The following is a 13,250-nucleotide window of genomic DNA, read 5'->3' as shown; positions in this document are numbered from 1 at the left end:
CTCAAAACAGCTCTTTTTCATGCAGCCAAAGACACATATCAAATGGGATCAAGGGATGAACTTAACAGACCACAACACCGTTCTTCCATGGTAAGAATATGATGTTATTTGCTGCTCTATACTATATGGATGTCATGCATCTGTTGCCTGATGCCTCTGGAATGGAGCACCTGTCCTGATGACTAATGATGACTCCCACAGTAAAGTAGAGAAGATGACACTCAAGATGCTATGCAAGAACAATACAAAGAAGAACAAAATATTTTTATGTCACATTTTAAAGCCAGTAAAATTACACACCCCATTTATTTCCACCCTCCAGAGACTCCTTTCTAATTATTATTCAACAATGCCTGGTGGCAAAACTCTCAGTTTTTTTTGTTTGTCAAGGCCAATTACTATAATTTCTCATATACAACTTTACCAGATGATGGTTGAGATTATTAAGAAAAATTTGAACATTGCAGCATGCATTGCTCCTACCAGTAAAAGCTGAGAAGATTTGAGTCACAACTGTTCTGAACAGAGTCCAAAAAAAAAAAGGTAAAAAAAAACCTCTGTATGGAAATATCCCAGGGACTGACTTTGCTTAACAAAACTACACACTCCTTGTAGCCAGTCTACTTAGTCATGACTGAGAAAGCATGTTATTAACCAGAATACCTGTAACACATTGTACTATCTTTGATAAGTCCTCTAGTTCCACTTTACCAGTTACATACATACCCATGTATGTAGATTATTTTATATTATCAATATGCCCATTCAGTTCCACTTGTTTTTCCTGCAATCACCTGTCAAATGCTGAAACTCTTCCTTACTTCTTGAGCAGCCCCAGTGACCACAGTTCAGTACAGCATTCCTGGACAAAGATTATAATGAGAAGCCTGCAGTCAAGCATAAGCATTTTTTTTTTTTCAGTGAACAATTCTTTCTCACACACCTCTCCACCAACAAATGTGTGTCCCAAGTCTTTCTAATGCTAGTCCACAGAGCATGCAAGTGTTGGACTCTGGTCTCCTGCCCTTTGATTTTGGGACTGTAGCAGGCTGTGCTTCTTGAGATCCACAGCTCAATTCATCAACCAAAAGAGGAGCTTCTTGGTCAGGCTCCCTCAGTGCTAAGCTTGTGTAGCTTGGATCCTACTAGCAGACTTTCCTAACTTCTGTTAGTTACTTGCTCCAAAACAAGTGAGGAAACTTCATGCAGTGCCTCGCTGTGAGGAAGAGAACTCCTCTGATGCAAAGATAAACAAGATTTCTGCAGTTCTTTGCCCCCACCTCTCAAATCAGTCTCAAACGGTGGCATGTGCAGAATGACATTTTGTCAAAGCACAGTGTGTTCTAACAAAGAGTCATCAACAGAGTCAGGTGTTGTGAAAGATGGGCCACAATGTCTGGGGATAAGCCACGCAAATTCCTTCCTTCCCCCCCACCCTGACCAGGAACAGATTTTAAAAAAACCCGAAACAATCCAATGCATCTCAAATATCACAATTTGAAATTACATGACAGGCTTACAATAAGAGATATAACAGATGAGATACTGTAACACAGAAGTTCTTCATTAATATACTACATAGTGTAGCTTCAAACATGTCATGATTTTAACAGTTATGTTGAAGTGATTTTTGCAAGCAGTGGACAGTTCATGTCAAAACAAAAATTGCAAATTATTTCAAGTTTTCTTCCTTCTAAAGAATTTTTAGTAAATGACAGGTGCATTTTTCTCCCTGAATGCCAACTATGCTCAGCTAAATGTAAAGAAAAGCCCAAAAGTCAACCTAAGATCTTACTTCTCTTGGATCATCACTATATTTTAATAAAGATGTTTCTAGCCAAACTACATCTTCAGTTTCTCCTGCATAGCCACTCTGGATAAAAATCAGGTACCTGTTTACACGTGGGCAAGCAAGGTAGCCTCTGATAGATTTAAATAATTGAACTGAACATTAGGGTAATAAAAGTTTGACTGGTAAGTTGATGATTTGTAACAAAAGCAGGAAAGCATCAATCCAGTTCTGATTTCCCACCAGTCTACCCGGGAGATCAAGGGCAGGAAGTGGTTGCAACTGTGGTATATACACAACAAACACTCCTCAACCAGTAAAAAGGGATAAGAGAAGAGACAACATGTAGAAGGAAATTCTTTACACTTTGTTGAAATTTTTGTCATTTCCTTTGAGTGTCAGCATCATCCCCAATGGTGGACAATCACCCCCTTTGCCATCCTGTAAAGGGCAGATTAGTGTCTACCAATACAAGGTGGTCATCTTTACTTCCTCAGGATGGCTAAAGAGATCATAACAATGGAGCAGGGAAGATAATGGCACAATATGATGTTGCACTAGATTGATGAAATAGGTGGTCAAAGACTATGCACCCCTTACAGACCAAAAGGATAGTTCTCCTCCACAGGACACAAGCATGTTTGCAAGATAGACTGACGTAAGACCCAGTATGAACAGATTTTAACTCAATGGAAATATTAGAAGGTATTCAGATTTTTAAAACTTGGATAATTAATAAACACAAAGCACATAGATTTAGATTTTTCTCAAAATCAATCTTTGAAAACTACCTTTTTCCTTCCTTCATGCATGCAAACCCATTCAAATACCAGATCCTCAGAATCACAGAATATTTTTGGTTGGATGGGACCTTTGAGATCATCGAGTCCAACCAACAGCTAAAAAAAAAAAAAAAAAAAACCAAACCCAAAACAAAACAAACAAACAAAAAAACCCCAAAAAACCCCCCACCACCCAAAAAATCCCAGACTTAGTTGAACCTAGGATAACATTTTCTTTGTCCTTGGGGCAAGGGGTACTATTTAGTTAAGCTAGTGACATGTCAATGACACAGAATCTAGCAACACTTGGGCTGATGAGATGCTTTGCACACAGCTCAAAATAAGCTTCAGGCATTGAAGGGTGGGAAAGGAAAGCAGCAGAAGAGGACATGACATGATGGACACTGTACAAGTCCTTTCAAATAAACTGAAATCTCAGCTGAATCTGTGTCCCTGAAAAACAATCACTCAAAAGCTGTGCTTTTTTAAACAAAGTCAGAACATGCAAAAACCTCTAGTTTTAAGTGTTAGGATGTGATAGTCAAAAGCAGTCAGCTCTGATCAAGTTCTGCTCCAAATAAGTCTCTGGGCAACTATCAGTTGGGATCAGCATTAGGACCAATGCAGAGCAGTTTATAAAAAAGAATCTGAAATGTAGTTTCTTTCTCCCATAGGATTAATATTAATTGTCCTGGTAAAAGAGAACCAACTTTCTGTTCAATAATTTTACATCTTAGCTAGGCCTCTTCTAACTCTCTGAAATTAACAGCATATTGTGGAGAAAACTGCTCAGAGTGATAAGACCAATGTCCAGCCAAAACCATGACATTCATGACTGATGGCAAAACATCAAGCAGATTTATTCAAATTCCAGGGCAGATAGACTTCAGAGCCAGTATTCTGCTGGCAAAAAATGAGCAGGTGGGTGTAAGAGAAAGGTAGAATCCATCACACATCCCGTATCAGAGGCTGAGCCCTTTTTGTCCCCTATTCCCAGCAGCCCATGAGCAGAAGCAGAGATTTCTGGAGGGGGAGTTCTGTGCCAGCATCCCATAACGCAAGGAAACACGATTAAGAGGTTGGCTCATGGTACCTGAACATTAAGGGGATAAAAGAGCTGCTTTCTCTCATGCACGGCCTATCTTCCCCCTCACCCGTTCCCTGACCATCAGATCTTCTCTACCCAGTCTTTCCATCCTTCCTGAACCTGAACCATCATCCCCATCATCTGCTCTGTCTTCAGAAAATAGATTTCTGCTAACTGGAGGACACAGAGAAAAAACTCAGAGCATTTCAGAGGAGATATCAATACTAGGTGCGAGAGAAACCTGCTATTTCCTGCATGTCCTAGAACAGCAGTGCATGGTTTTCGATTTAAAGACGCTTGCCCTCTGCCTCTTCTTCCCCCAAAGGATCGTTTGGTAGTAACTCTTCCCCTATCACAGGCTAAAATGGATAACGTGTGGCAGAGGTACTAAGAAGCACATGACCGTGAACACCAAGTCCTGCCTAGAGAGTTACTCTAAACACTGTTGAGCAGACCTGCTCACATTCACCTAAATGATTCAGGTACTTTCAAAACAAAGTGAGAGCTTGATTTCTCTCTCTGTCTCCAAAAAAAAAAAAAAAAAATTAAAAAAATAAATAAATCAGTGTTTGAAATCCTAAAGACTTAAAACCTTATAATTCCACAGACAACTCTGACCAGGTCCTAATCCTCTGTGTATCTACCTCCTGAAATCAAGAGATCCTCTGACAGAGCATCGACAGCTATGATCAGTCTTTAGCTAAATTTGCATAAGACTGCTAAAACAGAAACAGATCCTGAAATGGGATGAACATTACAGCCTGCAAACTTTACACACAACACCTGACATAAAGATAATTTTCTTTCTGATTTCTCCCTGTAGATGATAAAGAGCATTGTGGAACCGATCAAGGCGTTTAATATAGAGGCAGCACAAATTTCAGAGCTGCAGTGAGAAGCAGTGACAGAGTTAAAAAGAAAATTTTACCTGCCAACTAACCTTGTCAATCCATCTGAAATAACACAGTTATGTACTTGGCTTTGTAACAATTAGCAAAAAGAATACACTACCAGGCTAACAAGATTATCAACAGAAACAAGGTGTGTTAGCAGCTTTCAACAGCATTTTGTCAATGGACACATCCAGGTTGGGTTTAGCAACATCTGTCCTGGTCAAGGCAGTTGCCTTTTTCTCAAGCCAACTTTAAATCCAAGACACACAGACAAAACTTGAAGTAACAGAATGTCCTTAACAGTCTGTAGAACATGCTAACTTGGAGTTGACACCTTGGCCAGCTATGCTCATCAATTTTATTTCCAGTATGACAGATAGTTCTTCACGTTCTCTTCTCATAGCCTGCATACCAAGACAAATTGCCAAGCGTGATTCTCCTTCAGGAGGCCAGCAAAGGCTTCTGTTTAGTTGCTTCCCTTTCCATTATGTACTACGCAAAATCTAGAGGCATAAAACTGAGCTAAGGAACAACAAAACCAGGAAAAGATAAAAGAACAAATCCAGTACCCTCATCTTAACTGTCATCAAGGTGTTTATACCAGTCCAAATAGATTCCAAAGCAAGGCCTAAGCTTTGCTGTTTAAACTGGTTTCACTGCTTCTCCCAGCGTCCCCTGTTTCTCAGTTTGGATAACAGCAGGCATTTACAGCAGTCCAACCAGCCGCGTTGTAAAGCCTACATCTGAAATCAAGCTTAACGAAAAATCTGCAGAGAGGACTAAGACTCAAAAACCCCATCTCATAGATGCATAGATGGTGTGTAGGAGGTGGAAAGAAGCACTGCTAAATCTGTTACCTTTCCTGTGAATGATGAGCACACCACCCCTTCCAAAAATAGACCATGAAGGAAACATTATGCTGATGACTCTGTAAAGCAAGTTCACTACTCTGGTTTAGACAGCAGGTCAGTTGAATGTGAACACAAGCCCTCCTTCAAAGCCACTAGAATTGTTATTGCTTATTTGTTTAAAAAGTAAACACGTGAAATTTATTGGAAGTAACGATGTTTGAAAAAAATTCATCCTCATTTCAAGAAGCTGTTTTATAAATTCCAAGCTAACAAAACGAAACAACTGACATAGACAAAGGTCCTAGTAGAAGATTCCATCTTCCACCTGTTGGTCTGACAATCCTGTGCTACACTCCATCGCAACAGCCATCACTAATCCCTCCTGCCCTCGCCTCATAAATTTCTGCTATGCAAATATATGCTCATAATGGGGCAGCGCATAGCCTGTCTCCATGCTGTGGACAAGGAAGAGCGTTTAGCTGCTACGTGCATTGGTCCAGCAAAACAACACAGCAAAACAAAACACTTCAGACAAACTTCTAAGATCATAGTAGGGAAGAGGAGGAGGAGGAAGAGGGAAATCTTTCTTCAATCTGAGGATCCTCATGTATTTACATCACCTTTCTAGTGACTTTTCTCTTGACCTGTGTGACACATACACTTGACTCCTACTTTGGTCCGGGCTGACTAAGGAGCAAGACAGGCCTCACACCCTGTGGTGAACCTGTGAGATGGAGAGCTCCTGGCTAAAGTATGATGGAGTGAAGGTGCCTCGGAAAGATATTTTGAAAGGTGGTTTCAAAGCCCAAAAATGCAAGATAATCCAAGCACAGAACAAGATACCAGAGCTAAAATGAAGACATTTATCTTGTCTGTAGTATTGACTAGCAGCCAACTACCTCACTCTGTAAATATTACCATCAGGATGAACCCAATTTGGGCTCTCCCTGAACTGCAGCTGGACTGCACGCCAGCTGACTCTCACCTTGAGCAGGGACAGCTCTCAAAGTCTGAGATCCCTCATCTGAGACTAAGAGATCCTTCCTTGCCCAAGGCCAAGAGATCCCTTACTCATGACAGATCCTCGGTAAGTGACTGATAGCACGCTGAATTAATACCAAAGAAATATTACTATTCCATGTAGCTATTCAATATTAATTATTATAGACTTTGTATAGATAATTCCACTAGGCATAAACCATTGTCCAAGTCTGAGATGAAGATTGGACCTAGCCACACCTAGGCTTCATAAGGAGTTTGGAAAGCAAGGGGGTCCACTCTGAACCTTGTGACTCAATGGGAGGGTCTTCCTTACCCTTTTCATATCTGGTCTCTGTCTGAACCATTCTAACTTGATTCTAACTCAATTTTCCTTTGTATGTTTCTTCCATGCAGTAACTAATAAGGTGAACCTTGCCATCCAACTTATTGAGCCCTGGTAAACCACTGTTAAACTTTGTTAAATTCCATCGAATGTATTGAACTCTGTCACATTATTATTTTACCTCAATAAAACATATTGCTGCTTTTCTCTTTTGAATGAGGTACATTGCACTCATCCGCAACAACCTGTTTGAATAATTTTCTCCAGAGAGGGAAATTAATTCAGCCTCCAGCTCCGTTTGATCTCTGATCTTTCTCTACAAAAGCATTTACATACAGTATGTCTATCTGAACTCTGCCAGTTATATCTTGAGGGATTTGTGAGATGAAATATCACATGCACAAAATTAAAAGCGACCCAACCATTAAAACTGATGCTACTAGGAATCTGAAAAGAAGCATTTGTTCAGATCAACTACACAAAGCATTAGCTAAGTCAGACAGGGATTAAAGAAGCGTCCTAGAGTGCAAATCTTACATGGCTAAGATATGCTGGGTATTAAGTAATGAACTGAACTGCTTGATATCACAGTGCAATGTTATTATTTTTAATTGCCATAAATACATTCATTAGGCAAAGCATAAGTGTTTCATGCACACATGATCATCTATAAACTGCATTAGGGATATAAATTCTAGCAAACTGGCATTTTGGTCAGCTCCAGTGACTGCATGCATGCTTAGAATTAAACCACACATTTCAACACCTTTAAAGTATTAACTGATTATAAATTATTAGCTTAATTAATTATAAATACTTCACATTAGAAGCAATCAGAAGCTGGTAGTCAGTTCTCAATACTAGAACTGCTAACAGGTTTTACAGCTTCCAGCCTCCTTCCTAAAGGCTCACAGAAAATTAAGAGAATCTCCAAGTCTCAAAAGCATTCTCTACCCTAGCTAAGTTGCCCTTGTAATTTCCTTGTCCAAGCATATTTTGCATTTCTAGGTGTAAAAATAATTTTCTTTACGTGTGATAGTTTGATTTAACCACTGGCATTTTCCCTTCTTCAGCTTAAATGCACACTCCCGGTTAGAAATACTGTCTCTATGGATAAGAACAAATTCCTTGTGAGTGACACTCACCTTGACACCCTAATTGAGTTTTTCACACCACTCCAGGGCAATGCATGTCCATTTAGACCAGTGCACCCTTTGGGCCCTAAACCCACCACAGGGAATTAGTAAGAAAAAAAAATAAAAAAAAAAATCCACATATCTTCTTTACATATAATAGCACATGAAGAAAGGATTACATTTCACAATGAAGAGGCATAGCAAAGGTTGGCCAAAAAAGCCTAGAGCCTTTGCTTTGTCCCACAGCCCCAGAAAAGAAATATGCATGGATGACATGTACTGGCAGGGTACCAGCTGCTCTAGGCGATGTCCTTTCCATACAGGATGGAGTGGGAGGTGGGGCAGAGGGATTAAGCAGCTTCAAATGCACAAATCCTTTTTTATGTACTTCTGAAGGAAGCGCAGTTACAGACTGCTCCTCTTTCTGTTTGTTTGTAACCTACTAAGCAGGGCAAAACAAGTTCTTTATTGGCTGTGTCTCCTCATCTTGAGCTTCATTTTGACTTTTCTGACCCAGCCCTGGCAAACCTCCTGGGAACGTGCTAACAAAGAAGCAAACAGCTCTGAAAGTTAACACCGAGAGCTTGGAGGGCAATCAATATGTCCAGTACCTTTCAGAATCAGGTTCTCTGCCTGCTCCACTCTTGCAAAAAGCATGTTTTTTTAGAGGACAACTTCAGCAGCTTACACCTCCACTTTCCTCACAGGGAATATTTTGCATTAGACAAGCCACTGGCAAAAAAAAAGATTTGCAATCTGCATTTTCAGATGTATTTCTGAGACATTCAATGTAGCTCTCTCCAGCAACAAATTCCAGTCTTCAGAAGCTTTTGAAACACTTTCTTCGAGACAAGTACTTAAGACCTGCAGAGGTCCTCCTTACAGAGGCCACTTAACTTTCTCTAAGGGACGGATTTAACACAGCTGAAAGCAAGTGAGAGCCAGATAGTTTAATGACAGTTTGCTGTAGAAAAGATGGGTCATCTCTTCTCTTCCGTTATGTGCTGGCAGCTCTGAAGAAGTCCCAGACATCCACAGGCTATGTACAAGCTTTTACCTATTAACCCATAGATCCTTCAGGAAGTTTTATCAGTGGTCAAAATAGCCACAAAATGATGTGTATCACATGCCACTGGTATTTGCTGATAATCACTAGTCCTCATATAAACTTCCCTTCTACTAATAGTAATAACAGGACTCCCAGTAAATAGGTAATCCTGATAAAAACATTCTGCCTTCTTTCTTTCTTCCTCTCTCTCCTCTTAAACGACAGGTGGGGTTTATTTGTTTTTGGTTTTTAGGAGATTACATTGGATTGATATTCCAAAATACAGATTAATCTACTTCTCCACAGAGATTTATTTCCTCCACACTTCAGTCCTGAATCATTTTTCAGTTTATACAACCCTCATCACCACATCAATCCAGGACCTCAATTTGCCACTCATACCCATTAAGCATCCCACTGCAGTGCTTTGCTGAATAGAGACTGGCAGACATAAACACACATTGCAGTGCTTTGCCAAAATGTCACTTCAGCACCATAAACTTTCATTGCTAGCTAAAAAAAAACCTGCCAGCTGCAATGTTTGGCTTTTACAGTATCAGCAAATGGCACCAGTTATAATCACAAATCCATTGAAGGTAATGACTTCCAGATAGGCACAGAATGAATCACATTTAAGCTCCTTACCTTCCAAGGCTTACATGCTTCATCTTGGCCAGCAGAGGAAAGGAACGCTGAAACACGGCAGAAGATGCTAAGGAGATCATTATTGTAACCCAGTAATGTTTGCAAGCTTATAAAACCTGTACCTTAAGTCACACAATAACACCACTATTAAACTTGTCCAGCTATCATGGGTTACGTAAAACTATTTCCCATCTGAAACAGCCAAATCTTTCACGCAACAGTGGGCAAGAACAGGAATAGTTGACATGAATATGAATCATCCCCAAATGAACTTAAACATATTCCTCTCAGCAAGCAGCACCTTCCTGAATATTTAACATGGGATTGGCAACTATTTAAAGCAGAAAAAACCCCAACCATTTCTGGGAGTACTGCATAAAATCCCACAGATGGATGCATAGGAAAGGCTGGGACACTGTGGAACAGAACTGGTCCTATGTTAGCTTGGGTGACTTGCATAATGCCATGGCCATACATACACAGGGGAGACAAACACAGAAGCCTGGAATGTGCTACAGGGGCGTATTAGGTTAGTAAGAAAGGAAATTGGAGATGGAGAATGTAGGAGGTGGAAGCGAGACCAAAGTAACAAACACAAGAAGGAGGAAAAAGAGCATAGACTGCAGACAAGCAAACCCTTATAATAAATGCAAAAGTCAGTCTCCTGGTAAAAGGACAGGAAGCATACTTTACTTCTCCCTCACAAGCTGCAGAAAAAGAAATGAAAAAACGTGTTCTGCTATTTGTAGATATTATAGATAGTATCTCACTATCTTGACATATGAACTACTCCTAGTGGAGAATGTGTTCGCCCTTCTATCAGGTAGTAAACAATTCTTGTTCTTGGAGACCAAGGGAGATAGCCACATTCAGCTTAAGGATAGGGGTACTTTATTTCTCAAGGGTCAAAGCTAAATCTGTGGTTGAGCAATTGCTGGAAAACATAGAGCAATATGATGCCACCCAAAAGCTCCTCAACTTAATTCCTCCACAGGTAATTAGGAATACACTGTGGTCAGAAGTAGTGAAGGCAGCAGGTAGACCCGGAACATCAGTCTGCACTAAAATGTTATCTCACAGCGTGAAAGCCATTAGGAAGCCAGGAAGACTCGCAAGACCTTTACATTAAGCTCATATTTGTTCCTGAATTAATGAAGAGCAATAACCTCCCAGGTTATTTAGATAATACCACACAAGTTTTCTTCCCTTGTGACTCAAGTTCTGCTTGCGTCACAGATCTCAATGCATGGAAGTGCTTTGACACAGAGAACGTGGTCTTCCTTTAAATACCGTTACTTTGCCCTCTGAGAAAAAGTACTGACAACATGCCCCACAGCTGGAAAGGCATCTTCTCTGCTAACCAGAGAGGCAAAGCACAGGTTGCAATTCAGAATCCTCTCAGCACTTCAACATTCTCTTCAACACACAGAGAAACTCTACCACTCCTACCTGGAGTCATCCATCTTCCACCACCCGTTTTCTCCTGAGTATTGTAATTTTCTGGGCATATTCATTTGTACCTTGCCCAGTCTCATTTTAAATATTTCAAATAGTGGTGTTCAGAGTGAAATAAAATTAAGCTACTCATGTCCAGAAGCACTACCAGAACTTGCACATACCTGCCATGAAGGAAATGACAGGTAAAATCCTATCATAAAGCAAAAGAAAGGTAATAGAAAAACATGGGATTTCCTTGCTGGCTTGGTGACTTCCGTGGCCTTCCTATTTATCAACCTGTTTTCTGTGGGTATCATTAGCATATCTCACTAAACAAAATTGCTTGCAAACATTAGAGTCTGCTTCAAGCACTCTGTACTGTTCTTTACAGTACCATTATGATGTATCAACAGATACTAAGCTACATATGTGGGGCTTGCCCATGTGGAAACACCAAAGGAAAACAGGATTGTATTAATGAAACTGTAGTAATTGTTGAATTTATTTTAGAAACAAATTACAAACCATTGAATCAAAGCCACTTGCACTCCACAGAGCATTCATACAGGATTGTAACGCAATTTCAGTCTACTGACATTCATACCTCTGTACAACCTAGATTATTCTCGAGCTTTCTCATAAAAAAAAAAAATGTGCACTGTCATGAGGGGGAGATTTAATTCTGTACATAAAGTAGTACATAGACTAGTCAAAACCTTAGTACCGTCTACCTATAGGTGCCTTATGATTTATAATAAAAGAGAGTTTTCTATTTCAAGATTAGCTTTACAGAACTGATTTGTTACAAATGTTATAATAAAATACACCAACGTTAATCCTGAGACCAGTAAGAAAGGCCCTTTACGCTACAGTCCAGCTATGCTACAATCAAAGAGATATGTCGGTTCACTGACAGCCCCACTTCCTTCATGAATTCAAAGAAACAGCTAACACATGCTTTCTCTTAAGAGGGGTCTTTTGTGATTCAGCTCTTGAGCAATGTGGATGCCCTAACAGGGAATCTCCTCATTCTTCCACTCTCAATCCATCTACATACATTAGAAAAGGAAACATTGCTAATTGCTGCTACATAGCCTTTCTGTTTTGCAGCAGTCACTCATACATTATGCATAGGTCAAGAAATAAAATGATAAAGAAAAAAGTAAAGCCTAATTCAAACTATGTGCTCTTTACATATTATGATTTAAATAGAAATTTGAAAGCAAGTATTGTCTGACTGATGTTCAGTTGTGACTGCTTGATCAGGCCTTCTCCAATATACATCATCTAAAACACTTCGGTTTCCTTGAGGAAGATCTACTGCCTACTAGTTATCTTACCAGAAACCACAGTATGCAAGCTTTCCAAATCACTGCTGTAATTGCTCCTACAGACCAAGCAAGAGTGTCACATCTGAACCATGGCCAGGCTCACCCTAAACAACCCAAAATCCCACCCCTCCACATTGCACCACAAGGCAGAAGGGGCACTGCTTAGCTTAAGTGTAGAGGATTAGACCTCTGGCTGCTCACCAGGCTTGCTAGGGATCTAGATTACATATATTTAATCATAAACTTATCCATTCTCTACTGTGACCTTATATTAAAACCATAAGTGACAAGAAGTAGTTGAGGAGGACAATTATATGTTGCTGCACACCTGCAGCCTGCTTGCTCTGCAGTGTCTACAGAAAAGCATCAACTCCAGAAGTTAATTGGGTGGCGGTTATTTCTGCATTTGCCATGCCAAAATCTTATTAACATTTCTTAGCTTAATTCAAGGCTTGACTTTTTCCTCATAATAAACTCTAGGGGAGATGAATAAACCTGCTTATTCCCACAAAAGAAAAACACTAAGTCTCACGTAACTCACACTTACTGTCCTGCTTTTCATTGGGTCTATTAGCCTTTTAGGACATCAGCTGGCTAATAGCATAAAATGTAATGGAAAGGTGGAAAAAATACCTGACTCCATTTCTGAAAAAACAAATTGGATCTCTCTGCTCAGTAGCTTTTGCTTTGTGTTTCTGAGCTAAGCCTTTCAAGATTATTTGCCTCACCTATGGACTGGAAAGAAGATGGGGAACAGCGATCCTCCAATGAGCCAAGCACTCTGTAGAGTATACTGAGCATAAAGATGATCAGAAAACTAGGAAATATTCATATTCTATCAAAATGCATAGTTCCACCTAAACCAAAATTTTACCACGATTACACCTGTTTCTGAAACATTGGTTACAAAGAAGTGCATTTTAAAAA

At 39.9% G+C, this 13,250-nt stretch overlaps 1 protein-coding gene across 2 annotated transcripts in view; it reads right to left on the bottom strand.

Annotated features, from left to right (window-relative positions):
• SNCA (synuclein alpha) overlaps window positions 1-13,250 on the bottom strand; it is a 68,567-nt gene that overhangs the window by 34,690 nt on the left and 20,627 nt on the right. Inside the window, exon 4 of one of the 2 annotated variants that reach the window (XM_074147625.1) lies at window positions 11,076-11,085. The exons of the other annotated variant lie outside the window; for it this stretch is intronic. Coding sequence (XP_074003726.1) covers window positions 11,076-11,085 — 10 coding nt within the window. The remainder of the gene's footprint in view (window positions 1-11,075; window positions 11,086-13,250) is intronic. 2 annotated transcript variants of the gene reach the window in all.

Source organism: Numenius arquata, chromosome 5 (assembly GCF_964106895.1).
Source record: "Numenius arquata chromosome 5, bNumArq3.hap1.1, whole genome shotgun sequence".
Taxonomy (NCBI): domain Eukaryota; kingdom Metazoa; phylum Chordata; class Aves; order Charadriiformes; family Scolopacidae; genus Numenius; species Numenius arquata.
This window is presented reverse-complemented; position numbering and strand designations above follow the sequence as displayed.